At 44.6% G+C, this 18,235-nt stretch overlaps 1 protein-coding gene across 11 annotated transcripts in view; it reads left to right on the forward strand.

Moving 5' to 3' along the window:
* scn8aa (sodium channel, voltage gated, type VIII, alpha subunit a) overlaps positions 1-18,235 on the forward strand; it is a 177,929-nt gene that overhangs the window by 85,044 nt on the left and 74,650 nt on the right. For all 11 annotated transcript variants that reach the window (XM_061805759.1, XM_061805682.1, XM_061805672.1 and 8 more), the window contains 3 exons: positions 14,475-14,789; positions 15,933-16,068; positions 16,283-16,521. In XM_061805759.1, the coding sequence (XP_061661743.1) occupies positions 14,475-14,789; positions 15,933-16,068; positions 16,283-16,521 (690 nt within the window). The remainder of the gene's footprint in view (positions 1-14,474; positions 14,790-15,932; positions 16,069-16,282; positions 16,522-18,235) is intronic.

The raw sequence follows: 18,235 nt of genomic DNA on the forward strand, positions 1-18,235 counted from the left end.
AAGCGTTCCGTTAAATGTATTAAAAATATGCATAATCTAATGCATAAAACTCAATTACCAATTACTTGGGCAAGTACATGATGTAAAAAAAATGAAAACTGATTAAAAAAAAAGCATGGAACTCTACCTGCTACAGTAACACCTTCTTGATCACTTGCAGTGGATCTTTAGCAGTACTTGCACCCTAAACACTCCACATACTGATCCAACGGCATTCAACATATCTGAAACCAACCTGGCAACAAGAAGCATACATAAACATCCCCAATTGTCGCCTAAACGCTGTTGCATTTTATCAAGTCCAGTGACAAGTTAGAGATCATTGTATCACTATTAATGCACAAATCAATATAATTTACATGTTTTTTGGGCCATGTGCAGAAATTTTAAGTAGTATAAATCAATAAAAAGCTTGGATGCAGTTTATAACATTTCCTTTTTATTGCTAATCTTCATTCAGGACCACCTCGAGAAGCCTTGCTCCTTTTTGGCACCGGTGGCGACGTATGCAGGGTATTATTTATTCACCTCATTCTGTCCAAAAATATGACAGATTACCAGGATAATTAGCAATTATGAAAGATAAAATCATAATTAACCAAATAATAACAGTATATGCGTGTTTAACACTGAAAATCTCGGGAAAAAAAAACGATCAAACTTTCACTTCGCATCAAAAAAACCCTTATTCTCATCACATTCCCTCCAAACTAGAATACACATGGCCTTGAGGTTCTCCACAATGCATTGGACCAGGTCTCGGACATTTCACGTCAGATGCTGAATAATGTTTTGTGAACCAGAAATGTATTCCGAGACCAGACTGCCAGCGCCCCTAGCGGCCATGGCGGTGGCTACCTTTTCCTCAGACACCAGAGGTTTTTCTGCAGTCCGCTGTCCACAAAGTTAATGTAGCTTTCTTTTAAAACAATCTTATTTTGCATCTTTCTCTTCAGCTTGGGTGCTTCGGCCAGAGCTTTAAGATCAGCGCTTTGTAGGCATTTTGAATGAGAGAGGTTCTCACGCACACATTAACAGTGTTTTGTTTTTTGGGGTGGGCAGGAACCCGCAATGCACTGAATCCACAATAGGTGAACCGCGAAGTAGAGCGGGATTACTGTATGTCATTATGAGGGCTTTGTGAGCCATATGCAACCTTCAAAAGAGCCAGGTATGACTCAAAACCCATACATTCCCGAACCCTGATATAGAATATTCCTGATGGTTAGTTAACAAGTGGGGCATTTACGTGGGTCTATATGCAGTATTTCTAAAGGTCGAGTGTCGTCAAACAGATGATTTTTGGTATATTATTAATGAAAAACCCACAGCCAATATGGTCCCATGTGTTTTTTCACCACAAAACATGATTTTGACGTATACAGCATTTTGTAACTCCCGCCATGAAAATCCTCTCAGGAATTTGTTTTCGAGAAGAAGCAGGAAGTGACGTAAAGGAGAGCGGTGCCCCCTCGTGACAGCGGCGCCCCCTCGTGGACTCGTTTGTTTCCATTAGTTTTACCTCCGGGAAGGTAGCTCGTTGTTCCTTCGTGTTAGCCAAAATGCCGGCTCATTGCATTGCTAGACATTGCTTGAACACTCGGGAGAATGGAATTACCCTTCATAAGTTTGAAAGACACCCTCTTCGTTGTGAAAAATGGATTGCATGGGTGCAGGGGACGAAAGCTTTGTGGGTTCCAAATAACGGGTAAGTGTGTATACAGCTACTAAAAAAATTAATAGTTTGGGGCGGACCACGTAATCGGTCTCTCTCATAACGTAACAAAAGATATGCGTATGAAATGTGTCGATGTGCGCGTCGCCCAGCCAACAATGTCTCACTCAGCCTCGTCTCGATAGTGTTCATCGCGTACTGCGGCGACTTTGAACATACCCCTAAAAGGAGCATAGCTCGGCTCCACCTCCTCCTTATATCCCAGAAAGGGTGCTGAAACTCAGCCACACCGGCTGAGGCGGCGTGTTCGGGGTCACAGCTTCTGCGAAGGCTCCGCGTCGGGCTTTGCGACGGGGGCGGCTCTGAAGAACCCAGCCGAGAATGCGTTCCTCAGTCGCGTGCGCGCATAAAGTGCCCCGGCTTGACTGTGAACACCCCCCTAAAGCAGCACTGCTCGGCTCTGTCATAAGCCACACCGGCCGGCTGCGATGAGCCGCGATGGCTCATCTCCGCCGCCGCAGTGGATCGGACAGGATGTGGTTTGGCCGTGATCGGATGTCATGTGAATATGGCTCGAAACAATAGTGTAATATTGCCCTGAGGGCTCGAAACAATAGTGTAATATTGTCCCGGTAACTTCACTCGGTTGTGTGGTGTTGTCCTTTTCGAAAAGAGCTCCGGTGTCAGAAGGGGTGTCGGAAAAATCCGAATATCTCTGTTGTTCGGCTTCGATAGTAGTCATTTTCAACGGCGGAAGTGACGATGACGTCAAGGACAGAGGACGCGATATGGCAACCACTTGGATGTCGAGGGACACTCAATTCCACAACTTTGTGCATGGATGACGCATTCTCCGCTCACTTTTTTTTTTCCGTATAGACACTGAAGTGAATACTGTTATGTGTATTTTTCATTACAATATCTATTTTAGAATGTTTATTGGGATGACAGTCCCACTTAACTACCACCGGGGTTATCGTGTTCCATTATTCAATAGTCATCAATCACTTCCTCCCTCAGTCAGCTGTACAAGTCATGAGGAAATTTTATGGCTCCAGATTATATGAACCCACTTTTGCGCATCTTCAAAACGGGATCTGGCTGGTTGAGCTGCAGGAGTCAGGAATGCAACATTTTATCAGTTTTTGGGGTTTGCATAACAACCGGGAATAGTAATAACACTTAGCTCATTACATCTATCAACCTTCTCTTAGGTCTTCCTGTAGCTCTCTTGCCTGGCAGCCACCTCACCCTTCTTCAAATGTTTCCTCCGGACTTATCCAAACCATCAAAGTCTGTTCTCTCGAACATTATTGTCCCCCCCCCAAAACAAAACAAAAAAAAAAAACACACACACACAACCTTGGCTGTTCTCTGATGAGCTCATTTGCAATGCTATCCAACCTGATGACTCCTAGCAACCTCAACATCTTCATTCTGTAACCTCCAGCACTGTTTTCTGTTGTCTCGTTAGTGCCACTGTTTCTAATTCATACATCATGGCTGGCCTCACCACTGTCTTGAAAAGGTTGCCCTATATCCTAGCAGAGACTTTTCTGTCAGGTAACGACTTTTTTCAACCTGTTCCAGATTGCTTGGACTAATTTCTTCACCTCTTTTTCACACTCAGCTGAACTATTAACCCAAATATTTAAAGTCTTCCATCCATGCTATTTCTTCTTCCTGTAGTCTCATTCTTTATCCACCCCATCTCTCATTCATCTGTATTTTTTCCAAGATGGCAACTACCTCTGTGGTCGCCTCAACATGCTGCACTCTGGTTTTGTCTAGATTTCTATATTTTTTGGTTGTCTCTGGACTCAAGTACACAAGAGATGACTTGCTAACCCTCAGAGAGTCTTAGCCAGACTGTTTTTTCAACAACTCTCACAAATTCGCTGACTCCCCCCAATGTACTTACTGGCGCATCAACTGTGAAAGCAACTGTGTCATGGAGGAGACAACGTTGCAGGAGGATCCAGGCCCACATCCAAGACAGACTTTGCAGGAGAAGACAGATTAGCACTCCCGTCTATTCATCTTGCGAATCTCCGCTCCACTCCAAACAAGCTTCATCCCCTGATCAGGACCAGCAAAAACTCTGTGCTTGACCGAGACTGCGCGAACAGATTCTTGATGCCCCTATAGCGCTACATGTCTTCAGATTTACCGAGCAGATGGAATCACAGAGATGTTGTGTTAAACAAAAGGCCATGGGATATTTTTCCATATCAATTAAAAAATGGTACATGGATGTCACACAACTCACCAGACACTGCAGCCCGCTTTTAGTGTTCTTGACCTGTAAATCATTTTACTCGTCGTATGAGTTTGCCTATTTCATCCTTGTTGGTGTCTACATTCCACTCCAAGCCAGCACGAACACAGCACTGCTAACCATCACCGAACAAGTAAAGGAGATTGAGAAAAAACACCCAGACTCAGCCCTCATTTTTCTAGGAGATTTTTACAAAGCTAAACACAACCACGAACTCCCAAAATACAATCAACCCATAGACTGTCTGACCAGGGAAAATAGCACTTTGAGATACCACTTTAGATAACGCATATTGTGCTATACACCTCATTATTCTAGGTTCCGCCAGCAACTGCTTAATCTAATTAATACCTTCATACAGGCAAGAATTTCAGTGTGCAAAAACTTAGATAATATCAATGAAAAACTGGTCAAATCAGGCAAAATTAGAACTTCAAAGCTGTTTTGAATGCACAGACTGGTGTGTCTTTAAAAATTCAGAAAACAGCATGTTAATAGTAGGAGTGGATAAGGTGGTGTCCCCCAGCCTCACCTGCTGTGTCCTACCCGTCAGGAAGTTGTACATCCACTGGGAGTTGGCAGGTGAGACGCTTACCTGGAGAAACTTGGAGGAGAGGAGTTCAGGGATGATGGTGTTGAACACAGAGTTGAAGTCCACGAACGGGATTGTCACATAGGTTCCCTTGCTGTCGAGATGTTCAAGGATGAAGTGCAGACTTTTGTTGACGGCATCATCCGCAGACCTGTAAGTTCGAGAGGCAAACTGCAGTGGGTCCAGCATGGGAACTCTGATGCCCTTGAGGTGTTCCAGCACAAGCTGTTCAAAGGACTCCATAACCAAAGATGTAAAGGCAACATGCCTGTTGTCATAAAGACCTGAGACGGTTGCTTTTTTTAGGACTGGTATAATGGTGGAGCATTTGAAGCAGGTTGGTATTGGAGATCTTTGTGAAGACAGGAGCAAGTTGTTCTACACAGACTTTGAGGCAGGATGGGGACACAAGGTCAGGGCCCGACACGTTGTTGATCTTTTGTTGTTTGAACATCTGTCTCACGTCCCTTTTATGGATGCTACACTGTGGAGTAGACGAAAGTGCGTCTTGTTGGGTGTGTGGAGTTGAAAGTGTCCTTTTCAAATCTGCAGTAAAAGCTATTTAGGTTGTCAGCTAATCCGCTTTTGTTTTCTACTGGGGGGGTGACCGTCGCTTGTTATTAATGAGCGATTGTAATCTGCGCCAAACTGATTTGGAGTCAATAGCGTCAGGGTGTTTTTTCATTTTAGCTGCATAATCCCTGTTTAGAATATTAATTTTTTGAGTCAGTTGGTTTCTAGTGCAATTGTAGAGGGCCCTATCCATACTATGATATGCATCCTCTTTAGCCTGGTGGAGTTGCCTCAGTCTGGCTGTAACCGGGTTGTTGTTAGTGAACATGCAAAAGGTTTTTGTTGGTGCACACACCTCGCAGAAGGTCACATGCACAGTACCAATATTGGTGAATTCATCAAGGCTGGTTGAGAAATTTTCAAAGACACTCCAGTCTGTGCAGTGAAAGCATCTTTGAAGTTCTAATTTTGTCTCATTGGTCTACTTTTTAACTGATTTTACCGAGGACTTCGCCCACTGAAGTGCTTGCCTGTATGTAGGTATTAAGTAGAGTAAGCAGTGAGCGGAGGAGCCTAGGGGAGTGCGTGTAATTGCTCGATATGCTTGTTTAATTGTCATATAACCCTAAAACTAACCCTCGTTGGACATTTTACGTGTTGCTTATATTTAGGGAGTTCATGGTTAAGTTTAGTTCTGTTAAAATCTCCTAGGAGAATGAGGGGTGAATCTTAGTGGGGTTTTTTCAATCTTGTTTACCTGCTTGTGAGCGTTAGTAGTGCTCCATTCATATTAGCTTGGGGTGGAATGTAAACACCTACGGGAATGAAAGAGGTGAATTCACGCAAGTAAAATGGGTTACAGTTCAAGAACAATGACACCAAAAGCAAGTTGCAGTGTGTGCTTAGCTGTGAAACATCCGTGCACCATTTCTCATTCATATAAAAGCAAATTCCACCGCCTTTAGATTCAACTTCAGCGACTCCAAATCAGCCTGGCCCGCATTACAATCACTAACCAATTACAAGCAATGACCCACCCTTTTGGACAACAATGGTAAACTACCCGACGAACTGAACAACTTTTACTGCAGATTTGCAAAGGACACTTTCACTCCACACACTGCACCACCAACCACTTCAACATCTTCGACTTCTACATTGACCTTCCATGAAAAGGATGCAATACGCAAAAGATTAACCAAGTGGTGGACTATCCTGCCCGTCTGTGTGAGTACAGGCCAGTTGCTTTGAAATCTGTGGTCATGAAGTCCTTTGAACACCTTGTGCTGGACCTCCTCAAAAGTCTCACAGGTCCACAGCTGTACCCACTGCAGTTTGCCTACCAACTAAACAGGTCAGCGAATGATGCATTCAACAAATTCAGTCTGAACTTAATCCTTGAACATCTAACAGTGAGGGAAGCTATGCGAGGATCATGTTTGTGGAGCTCTGTGTTGAGCATCATCTTCCCTGAACTCCTCTCCTCCAAGCTTCTCAAGTTCAGTGTCTCGTGGGCCATCTGCCAATTGATCTACAACTTCATGACGGGCAGGACAAGGCAGGTGAGGACACCACCTCATCCACGCGCACTATCAGCACAGGGGCACCCCAAGGTTGTGTCCTCTCTCGTCTGCTCGTCTTGCTCTAAACAAAAGATTCCACCTCAAGGCACCTGGCTGTCAAACACCTGGTGTTTTCAGATGAGACCACAGTCATCAGGCACATCAAAGACGGTGACAAATCTGCATGTCAACAGGAAGTGGAGAGGCTTGAGCTTTAGTGTGGCTGATCCAACGTTGAGTTGGACGCACTAAAGACTACAGCTGTAAATCATTGTGTCCTTTAGGAGGATTCTGGACTTCAGGAGGCATCCTTCACCACAGCTGCCCCTCACACTACCCAACTGTCTTATGTCAACTGTCGAGACCGAGTTCCTAGGAATTACAGTCTCACAAGACCTGAAGTGGGAGACAAATATCAATTCCATCCTCACAAAACCCCAGCAAATGATTCACTTCCTTGGGTGGGTAGGCAACACCCTACCTACCCTTGAGGACTTGCACGTTACTCTAACAAGAGCAGGTAGGAACCTATCAGACCCTCCACATCGTTGCCATCAGCCCTTCCAGCATCTTCCCTCAGGTAGACGTTTCCGAACAATAAAAACCAAAACTTACAGGCTTCTTCAGCTTCTCTCTGGCGATTAAATCCTTGAAAAACTAACGTACATGTTAACTACAACATACTGCCAATTTTTTTGCCTTACGTTTTGTTGTCACATTCTGCTGGGCCAATTTACCATTATAAAATGGTACCTCTACTTACGACCGTCTCTAGTGATGAAAAATTCACGTTACGAAACGCCTCCTTGGAAAAAATAGGTGCTGGATTCGCGCCACCAAATTCCACCAAACGTAAACATCCTGTATCTTGGTTTGTGTGGGACATGCGTGCCATTAGAGTGTGCATTTCACACTTTCATGATTATGAAAGCTTTAGATGCTAAAAGACTGCATCTTTTACACAACTCTGAGTTAAAATTCAGTGTCTGCTGTCGTACTAAACGTGTCTTACTAGGGCAGCTCCAACTACCGGAGACATATTCCTTGTGTGTTGTTTACATAATTGTCCAATAAAGCTGATTATGATCCTGTTACAGTCTTACTAATCTTAATTTCTCTTTCTAGTCCACCTTTCCAACCTCTACCTACTCCCTGGTTTATCAATTTCATCTTCAAATATCATGGTCCATGGGGATTCAAGTCTAACCTCATCTATCAGCCTATCCCTCACCACTGCAAGCAGGAAGGGGCTTACAGATTATCTCTGATACAGTCCGACCTGCACTCTAAATTCCTCTGTCAAAAACTACAGTACACCTTCTACAGTCTTCATATTTGTACTGTACTGCTATAACGTACTTCTCGACCACCTCAGACTTCTTCAGGCAGTGCCACAGTTCCTCTTTTTTGTACCCTGTGTAGGCTTTCTCTACATCTTTCAAATCATAGTCCTTTATTCACAAACAATGCTCCAAACTGCATCTTTCAAATCATAGTCCTTTATTCACAAACAATGCTCCAAACTGGCCTAGTAGTTCAATCAAACCGAAGGCAATGGAATGATAATAATTATTATCAGCCTACTAAAATACAAATGGCAACTCTTCTCTTCTCTTTCTTTTGGCTTGTCCCGTTAGGGGTTTCCACAGCGTGTCATCATTTTCCATCGAAGCCTATCTCGTGCATCCTCCTCTCTAACACCCACATTCCTCATGTCCTCCCTCACAACATCCATCAACCTTTTCTTTGGTCTTCCTCTCGCTCTTTTGCCTGGCAGCTCAATCCTCAGCACCCTTCTGCCAATATATGAACATGTCCAAACCATCGAAGTATGCTCCCTCTAACCTTGTCTCCAAAACATCCAACTTTGGCTGTCCCTCTAATGAGGTCATTTCTAATCCTATCCAACCTGTTCACACCAAGCGAGAACCTCAGCATCTTCAAAAATCCAGAAAGCAACACATTTACATGACTACTAGCAGTCATCTTCAACAATTATGACAACAAAATGTTGGACAAATAATAGTTTGAACACTGCCCATCTCTTTTTTTGCTGCAAACAGGAGTGTAGTAACTTCACACTAATTAACTAACTAATGAGGTATTTTACTTAATTTACCACCATTGTCGTTATAGACTAAATGTTGTGAAAACACAAAGAAAAAGGCAAAACAAGCTTGCAGTTATTCTTATAATCTCTAGTGAGGTGGGCTGAAGCCTCATGTAATAAGATGAACTCTATAAAATGGATTGAATATTCTGCCATACAACAAAAATGATTTTGCATTGTGTGTAAACACAGTGAAAGGTTTTTAACATCAATGTTTGTTGTTAATGTTTGTGTTTGCGAGACCAAAACACTATTACCCTCTGGAACATAACTATTAATTAAAGTTTTTTCTGAGGTTGTAGTCTGGATGTGAATGGACCAGTGTAGAGCAAATCGAATAGTATGGTCAGGGGCAGTGCCATGCCACCTACCTTTGGCAGCAGCCCCACAACTTCGCCGTAAGGACGCTAGGCATTTAAGCCTTGAGTTTGTCTCTTCCATTGGCCAGTTCTTTGTGTTTGTGTGTGTTGTACACTGCATCATTGTGGGTGAGGGTATAATAGTGTATTCCCCTCGTTACGGCGTTCCTGTGCCACCTTAGACAAGTCACGTTTTTGTTCATGTTTCCAAGTTTTGCCTCGTAATCATCGGACCTCGTCTCATGTTTTTCTACCTTGCCTGTAGCCTTGCATTTTGGTGCCTCTGCCTTCCAAGCTTTGCATTTTACTTTGGACCTTGTTTCACGATTATTGGACTTTGGCTTTAGCCATGCGTTTTTGTGCTTCTGCTTTTTTGGACTGCTTAGCTGTGTACAGCGTCTGCCTGTAATAAAACCACGCTCAACATCATGTCCTTGCCTCGGAGTCCTGCATTTGGGTCCTGTCCCTTGCCGCGTGCTCATGACAAGCATGACTCATACTCAAAATGTTTGTGTTTTTGCTTACTATCAGGTGACACATGAACTTGGTTTTGAGGGGTGACAATGCACTGCTGTGTAGAGATGAGCATACACCGGCTGGATGTGTAGATGTGCCCCGTGCCTAAATCCAGTCTCTGAACAATTCATAGCAATTCCATGAATGTTTCAAAGGGAGCGATTCTGTACCTTTCCAAAGGCAGTGCTCATATTGTCGCAGAGTGTGGGTTTCTGAAAACAATAAAATGGGACTTATGTAATGTGATGTGCTTACCTGCATTTCCTGTTCACATTGTATTTGGCAGACCATTGCCAAAACATTTCAGTTGAGCTAGTTACAGTTATATTAAAAGCAGGATATATATTGGCGGTGATACAGATTGATTTTATCATGACTCATGTTCTTTCTCTATCTTGTTCGCCTGCTTTTCAGTATGACCGTGACAAAGTCAAGTATCGCTGATTCCATTTTTTCATGTTTGAAATGAATCATGAATGAGTGTGCCTAGGTCTTATAATGGAAAATGCCCCAAGATTCATTGTCTAGCATATTGAATGGAACAGTACTGCTTGGTGAAAGGCAGGGTACACTTCAGACAGCTCATGTTTCAATCAGATTCAGAATCAGCTTTATTGGCCAGTGTTGAGTACAAAGAACAGAATAAACAAAGTAACAAGAATGAAGGACAAAAGACAGGGAACTTTTTTCCTTATAAGAACTCATAGTTGTGCAAAGTTGTCTTCTCTTGTGCTGGACCAGCTCAAGAACGTTGCAGGTCCCCAGCTGGACCCACTGCGATTTTCCTACTGAGCTAACAGGTCTGCAGATAATGCAGTCAACATGGGTCTCCTCTCCATCCTCACTCTAGAGAGCTGTTGAAGACCTTTTGTGCAGATTGTAGCAAGATGGTCTGTGCAGACTTTGAGGCAGGATGGGGACATCATGTCTGGGCCAGCCGCTTTGTTGATCTGTTGTTGTTTGATGATCCGGCTCATGTTCAGCTCATGGATGGTCAATGGAGGATTTGGAGATGTTGAAGTGGTCAGAGATGCGATTTGGTGGGTGTGTAGAGTCAAAGTGTTGTTTTCAAATCTGGAGCAAAATGTTAATTACTTTACTCAGCGAGTTTCTAGTGTGATTGTACAGGGCCCTACCCCCACTGCGATATGCGACCACTATAGCCTGGCAGCGTTGATTAATTCTGGCTGTAAACCATGGCTTGTTGTTATTGAATGTGCAAAATATTTTTGTTGGTACACACTTCCTCACAGAAATTGGCATACGCTGTACCAATATCTGTCATGGTCCTGGCTGTGCAGGTCCCCTACACACCTGCATTGATGAGGAGGCGCACACCTGCGCCTCATCGATGATAATTAACCCCAGTATATAAAGGACCCAGCGGATGATCTAGCTTTGCCAGATCGTTGCCATCCATGCCTCATTTCCGCACTTCCTCGTTTCCTGATCCTAAACCCTTGTGTACCGACCTCCGCCTGTCCTCCGACCAACCCCGTAAGCTTTACACCCTTGAGACTGCTGCTCTCTCTGACTGATCCCAAACTGCGTCTGCATCTCCGGAGTTCTGCATTTCGGTCCTCTCCCACATCGATGGGTCGTGACAGAATGATCTGGCCATTACAGGACCCAGCAGGAAAGACTCGGCGTCACCAGGAACAATGGCAGGAAAACCGACTGCCGGAGGTCCAAGCATATCCTATCCGGGTAAGCTCCATGATGTCACCCTCCTCTTCCTTGTCACACGCACCGCCTGTGTGTCATGATTATGTCCTGACCACGACCCGCTCACCACCTTATATTTTCTTGGACTCGGATTTTTCGGACTTTGAGGAAGACGTAAATTTATATGACCAGCTGCCAGACTGCGATTTGGATATTGACTGTGAATTTCCTCTCCCTATCTTTAGTCCCAGTCAGTTTGTTTTACTTCCCCGTGTTTCCAGCTCCCGAGTGCCTTCACCCGGTACGTCCAAGTCCTCGTCCTCCAATCCTTTTTTGGGAACCCGTTTGGCCATCTACCCGGGTCCTCCGCGTGGCGGCCAGAGGAGACGCCTAAGAAGGGTGCCTCCTTGTGCCTCCTGCTGTGCGGCGACCAAGACACTGCGATCGTCCATCCACTCCTCACCGGCAACACCCAAACCAGCAGACCCGGAGCTGATGGCGAAACTTCCAGCCCAGAGGGGGGAGGGTTCCGCAAATCCCGAGGTGCAGCGACTCGAGAATCCCAAGGTCTTCTATCGCGAAATGCGGGCAGAAATAGAGCGGCAGAGTGACGAACTGGCGCTCCTCATCGCGGTTGCAACAGACTCGCTGCTAACTCACCCTCATGCTGCAGTGGCAATTGACCCACTCCCGAGCCACACCCACGTCGCGGTGGCGATGGACCCGCTACCGAGCAAAGTTCATGTTGCAGTGGAAACAGATCCATCACCGCACCATGCCCACGTCACGGTTTCACCAAATTCATTGCAAGATCACGCCGCGGTAGCCACTGCTCTGCTATCGAGTCAAGCTCATGTTACAGTGGAAACAGATCCGCCGCCTCACCACACCCAGGTCGCGATTTCAACAGACGCGCTGCTGACCCATTCTCATTCCAAGGTATCCATCGACCCCTTTCCGAACCTAGCTCACGTCGCTGGTGGCAACAGATTCACTGCCGTGTCACACCTACGTCACGGTGGTGATAGACTTCCGGGCAAGCGGCGAAGTTAAAGGGTGGAATTGGCGATCGAAGATAAGCTATTTTTCTCCAGTTAAGAGGGGGAGGACTTTATCATTCCCGTCGCTCCATGCTGTTCCCAAGAATGATTTATTCATGCCCCCTAGTTTCTGCCAGTTCTCCTTCGGGATCCTTCACTCTGAGCCAGTGGGATTCCGCCTGAAGCAGTCGACTCTGATTCATGGGCAAGCCCCCAGTTCAGATGTGCCAAGTCAAACACCGAAAGAGCAACAACGCAGCGTTCTGCGGCCTGTGGGTTTTCAGGAGCAACTCTCCAAATCCCACGTTCCTGCCCAGGAGGGGGCGATGGCTCCGCAGCCTCATGTTCCTGTCCATCCAGGAGGTGGCGATGGCTCCGCAGCCGCCTCACGTTCCTGTCCAGGAGGCGGTGACGGCTCGTCAGCATCCTCACGTTCCAGTCTAGGAGGCAGCGACGGCATCACAGTCCCCTTCGCCCCATGTTCCTGCTTCGACGGCGACCGGCCCGCGGCTGCCCCCCATTCCTGGTTTGACGGTCCCACGCCCCTGTCTTGACGGTGACAGGTATTCTTCTGTCTCCCATTCCTGTCTCGACAGCGACAAGTATATGGTCTCCTCACACCCCGGTCTCGATGGCTGCCACTTCCCTCTCCTGCTTCAATGGCGACCGGTCCACGGCTGTCTGAGGGCCATGCCACGACGGCCACCGATCTTCGCCCACTCCCTGACCTAGCCTCAGCAGCAACTGATCCCAGGCCGCCTCACGATGAAGCCTCAGCGGCGACCGCCCCCTGGCCGCCTCACAATGAAGCCTCAGCGGTGACCACTCCCTGGCTGCCTCACGACCTAGCCTCGCAGGTGATGGATCCACGGCTGCCTCCCGACTGAGCCTTGGCGGCGACTGATCCCCGCTCGCCTCGCAACCACGTCATGGGAGGTCTTTGTCCGGAACAGTCGCATGCTTCCGTCTGGTTCCTGCTTTGCCGTTTGGTTCTTCCTCGAGGACGTCCACTAGAATCACCCCATGGGGACCTGGGTGCTTGGCGTCCGGGTCGACCTCCTGACCTGCCCAGTCGGACGCCTTGCTTTTGGTGGCCTAGACGGCCACCAGACAGACTGGGGTTGGGGGGGTACCTCAGACCTGTTGTGCTGTTGGTTGCCACAACAGACGAGACAGATATTCAAAGATGTCATTCTATAGCATACCAGCTGAAAAGACCAGAAAAGATCAATGGATTTTGGAAATTAAATGTGATGGCTGGTGCCCAACCAAATTCACATGCCTGTGTAGCGATCATTTCATTTCAGGTAGGAATTTTTCTACTGAATCTCAAATTATCAAGTATTTACGATGCCAAATTGACTCATTTGAGAACAATGCATATTTAAAAAAAGGAAATAAACCATCTGTCGCAGAGAGGTTTACGGAGATTAATGTGTGGCTGCAATACGCTTCCGTGTACGGAGATGAAGACTCCCCGTCCTATTTTTTTCTAATCATAGTTAATGAATGAGTTTTTGTAAAACCAGGTTCATTTATTTAAATATAGGTATTTGTATTGAAAAACTCTTAAGTGGGTTCATCACACTATTCCTGATTGAGAACAGATCCAGGAAATCTTGATGACTTACTCATCAGATAAATGTGTATATCCATTTGTACAAGACAATTGGAAGCAAATTAACAGTCCAATTTCTTATCGGCGAAAACATAGACTTTGGTATGAAATATGGGTCCTCTATGTCAAGTGTCTCTAATATTTCCTCGTACTTTTGTTATCATCACCTTCTACATCTATAACTGTATCAGACAAAACTCTAGGTATCATGCTATAAGACATATTTTCGTTTTGCCTCAACAGAATTCTCTTGCAACAATGCTTTATTTGACCGCCAATATGGTGAGTCACGTGATTTTATGACGTAGGTGCACAAGCTCTATACCCTGAACTGGTTGCCAGACATTTGCAGGGCACATAGAGACAAACAGTCACACTCACAATCACACCTAGGGGCAATTTAGAGTGTCCAATTAATGTTGCATGCTTTTGGGATGTGGGAGGAAACCGGAGTGCTCAGAAAAAACCCACGCATGCACGAGGAGAACATGCAAACTCCTAACCCTTATCTCTCACCTCAACTCTGTTGTTTTTGCTTCCTTCTAGTCTCTCCTCAGCATACCAGGCTCACCCTTTCTGTCCCGCCACAACAGCAAGAGCAGCATCTTCAGTTTCAAGGGCCGGGGCAAGGATGTGGGTTCAGAGAACGAGTTTGCAGACGATGAACACAGCACGGTGGAAGAGTGTGATGAGCGCCGGGGCTCCCTGTTCAGCCCGTACCGGCGCAGCAGCTATAGTGGCTATCATGGGAAGAGGAACAGTACAGTGGATTGCAACGGCGTGGTGTCGCTGATTGGCCCCGGGCCTGGTGGACGCCTTCTGCCTGAGGTGAAAATAGATAAGGCGGCTACTGATGACAGAGTAAGGAAGTCAATGAGTAGACCTATCTTGGCATGGACCCGCAACCCCTGCCACTCTCGTTCCTCTTTTTTAATCTCCTGATCTGTCACCTTTAAAAAAATCCCGTATGTAACTTTTTTCCACCCCCTTCTCCTCATCCAACACCTGCAGTGTGTGCTGCCTTTCATAGTAAAGCAAAGGATAGTGTCATTCATAAATATGCTTAAGTTAGCCCTACATTTATGATAGGTTAGTGAAAGTGGGTCTCTTACTGACTTTCAGACAATTTTTATTTGATTCGTAATTCTGAATTCCAGTGTCTGGTGCAAAAAAAATATTCTCAATTGACACCTTCAAATTTTTTGACTATTCCCCACTATCACCATGCTTTCAAAGCAACATGTAAAGATGAGTTAATATTCTCCAGTGCAGTGTGTTACTGTGTTCCTTCTTCAGGCATCTAAGGCCTCTGAAAGCTTGTGTGGGTAGCGCTACAGTAGGAGGTGGAGAAGACAGTCAGCAGGGAGACATTTTGATCTGCTACCCTAATGCACAGGTCCATCTTAATGGAACACACATGAATATTTTAATAAGCAAAGGAGACCCGCTGCTCTTGTATGTGTTGACCTTTGTTCGTTGTCAAAAACTCCATAGTTAACATGATTGAACTGAAAGGCACAAGTAGTGTCCCAATAGTTCACATGATAGAGCCCCACCAAAAACAAAAGCATGACAAATAAATCTGTAGATTCCTTTCCTTCTCTTTGACTTGGAGCATGATTATGCATTGCAACTCAACTCACTTTTTATTATTGTCTCTTTCCAATTTTTGGGTTTATACAAATAAACAAATCCCATCATTTTGCACACATAAACCATGATTTTGCAATGCATAAAAGTCTTGTCATTTGGACAACCTCTCAAAACCTGCCATTAGGAACTGTAAATAAACTCACCCCTTCATGAATTTAAAGCATATACAAAGGTCATTTAACTATCATTGAGAAAAATAAACATTACACGTGCCCCGATGACAAACGTTAACAATCACAATTTTTACTGCCAATGCTTTTGTCCGCTTCCCTCTGCCAGCCACTGGTGGGGATGTGGGATGGTGTTCATGTCCTCTCCATGGGTGCTTGATTCTTCCTCTCCTCCTGACAGCCTGCTACTGAGGTTGAGGTGAAGAAGAAGATGTCTGGCTCCCTGATGGTGTCTGTGGACCAGCTCAATACCTCCTTTGGGCGGAAAGAGCGGGCCAACAGTGTCATGAGCGTCATTACCAACACTCTAGTGGAGGGTATTGCCTCTTTAACCCAGCTTTTAAACCTGGTTTTTCATTATTCTTTCATTCTCATTGGTTGGTTAGCTTGTCATGTATTTCCTGCTTTTGTACTTTACATAGCAAGCAATACTAGATACTGTACATACAATTTTTCTGTCACTCAAAACCTTTGTCTGATCCATGCACTTGTATTTTAGTTTGTGAAATCTGACCCACGCTATGTCTTCAGAACTAGAGGAATCCCAGCGAAAGTGTCCCCCATGCTGGTACAAGTTTTCAAACATGTTCTTGATATGGGAATGCTCCCCTACATGGCTGAAGATCAAGGAGATTGTCAACCTGATAGTCATGGATCCTTTTGTGGACTTGGCCATTACAATCTGCATTGTACTCAACACACTTTTCATGGCCATGGAACACTACCCCATGACACCTGACTTCGAGGATATGCTCTATGTGGGGAATCTGGTGAGTGATTTCGTAATACTGTATATTTTCTATTAATAGAGTGTGAAACCAGCCTCTTATGCAGGTTTTCAGGTATCCTGTAATCTTTTACAAACAGTATATTGACAGGTTCTAATCCTGGTTCCCTCCTCCGGTTTGGTGGAGACACATCGAAGTCAGAATCACCACAGAAATGCCACACCCCCACTTTCCTGCACCCAAAGTAAAAATTCAGTGAAAACAGAGGCATTATATACATATAATACATACAGCATTTTATTCATCCTATTGGGGGAAAGAAACCTGTCACAGCAATTATATCCAAACATAAACACAAATATATTTCAATCAGAGAAAAAAAAAAAAAAAAAAAAAAAAACACAAAGCAGCATGAAGGAGGGATTCAAAGAAATTTTAAATCTTAAAAAGAAACTGATTAAGATGTTATAGGGTAAGCAGGAATGTCCCGATCAAATATTTTTTTTTTGAAGGATCTCCCAAAAGACATGGAACTACCAAAATGCATACAACTCTTAACATTTAGAAGAACAGCCAAAATATCAATAATATGAAAATCCATCCATCCATCCATTTTATTAGCTGCTTATTCTCACGAGGGTTGCGGGAGTGCTGGAGCCTATCTCAGCTGCCAATCACAGAGCACATCGAGACAAACAGCCACACTTGCAATCACACCTAGGGGCAATTTAGAGTGTCCAATTAATGTTCCATGTTTTTGGGATGTGGGAGGAAACCGAAGTGCCCGGAGAAAACCCACGCAGGCATGGGGAGAACATGCAAACTCCATAAAGGCGGGGCCAGAATCGAACCCTGGACCTCAGAACTGTGAGGCCAACACTGTACAGGTGCGCCACCTGCTGCCTAACAAGAAAATAATATTTAAAAAATAGAAATAAAAATTTCCATAATATTTTCTAAAAGTCAATAGAGCACATTATATTTAGGTATGGATGAAAAATAATAAAATACAGTAACAGTGTATAATCGTATACAGGTCTCTTCAGAGATATTCTGAGTTGCGCGCAAAAAACAAAAAAACAAAAAAATCCAATGCAAATTGAAATTAGAACATACAGCTATCCAGTTTGTGGCATTTTGCAATGTGATTCATTGAGTGAGGGATGACTGATTGTTACATCCAATTGTGCAATTCACATACGTACTGTAAAAAGAATGAAAAGAAGCCAATGGTTTCTTTTAGGCAGCACACGGAACTTTCTCTCACAGCGAACGCAGCTCCGCCACACGTTCTTTTTCCTAGTTTACCTTACACCCACCCCCCATCCCTGCTCTTAAAGACATACACTCATAATTACAAATGTTACAGTTCTTACGCAACCCATCAATGTGTTTTATAATGACAGTATCCACCACTGCTGCTTTAGTTTGCAGCACAGTCTGGGAAACGTTGAGCAAAGACGAGCTAGACATGCTGCTTTATGTTTACTTTCGATATTAATGGAGAAAGTTAAAAAAGAAATGCTGTTGTTTTAATATGCAATGACTGCCATAGTATGTGAATAATTGAAGAAAAAGTGGTTAAACTGGACGAGATTTTCTCTTTTCGAGTGGGAAAGTCTGGTCTGAAGGCAGCCAAAGTAGAAAGTACGGAATGAGATGGTGTGTAATTTTAAAATTCCACCTTGGCACAACCTGATCCAGGTTGAAAGCAGAGAGAATACAGTGCACAAACAGCTAATTCTCTATTTTAAGT

The sequence above is a fragment of the Syngnathoides biaculeatus genome, chromosome 2, assembly GCF_019802595.1.
Source record: "Syngnathoides biaculeatus isolate LvHL_M chromosome 2, ASM1980259v1, whole genome shotgun sequence".
Lineage (NCBI taxonomy): Eukaryota > Metazoa > Chordata > Actinopteri > Syngnathiformes > Syngnathidae > Syngnathoides > Syngnathoides biaculeatus.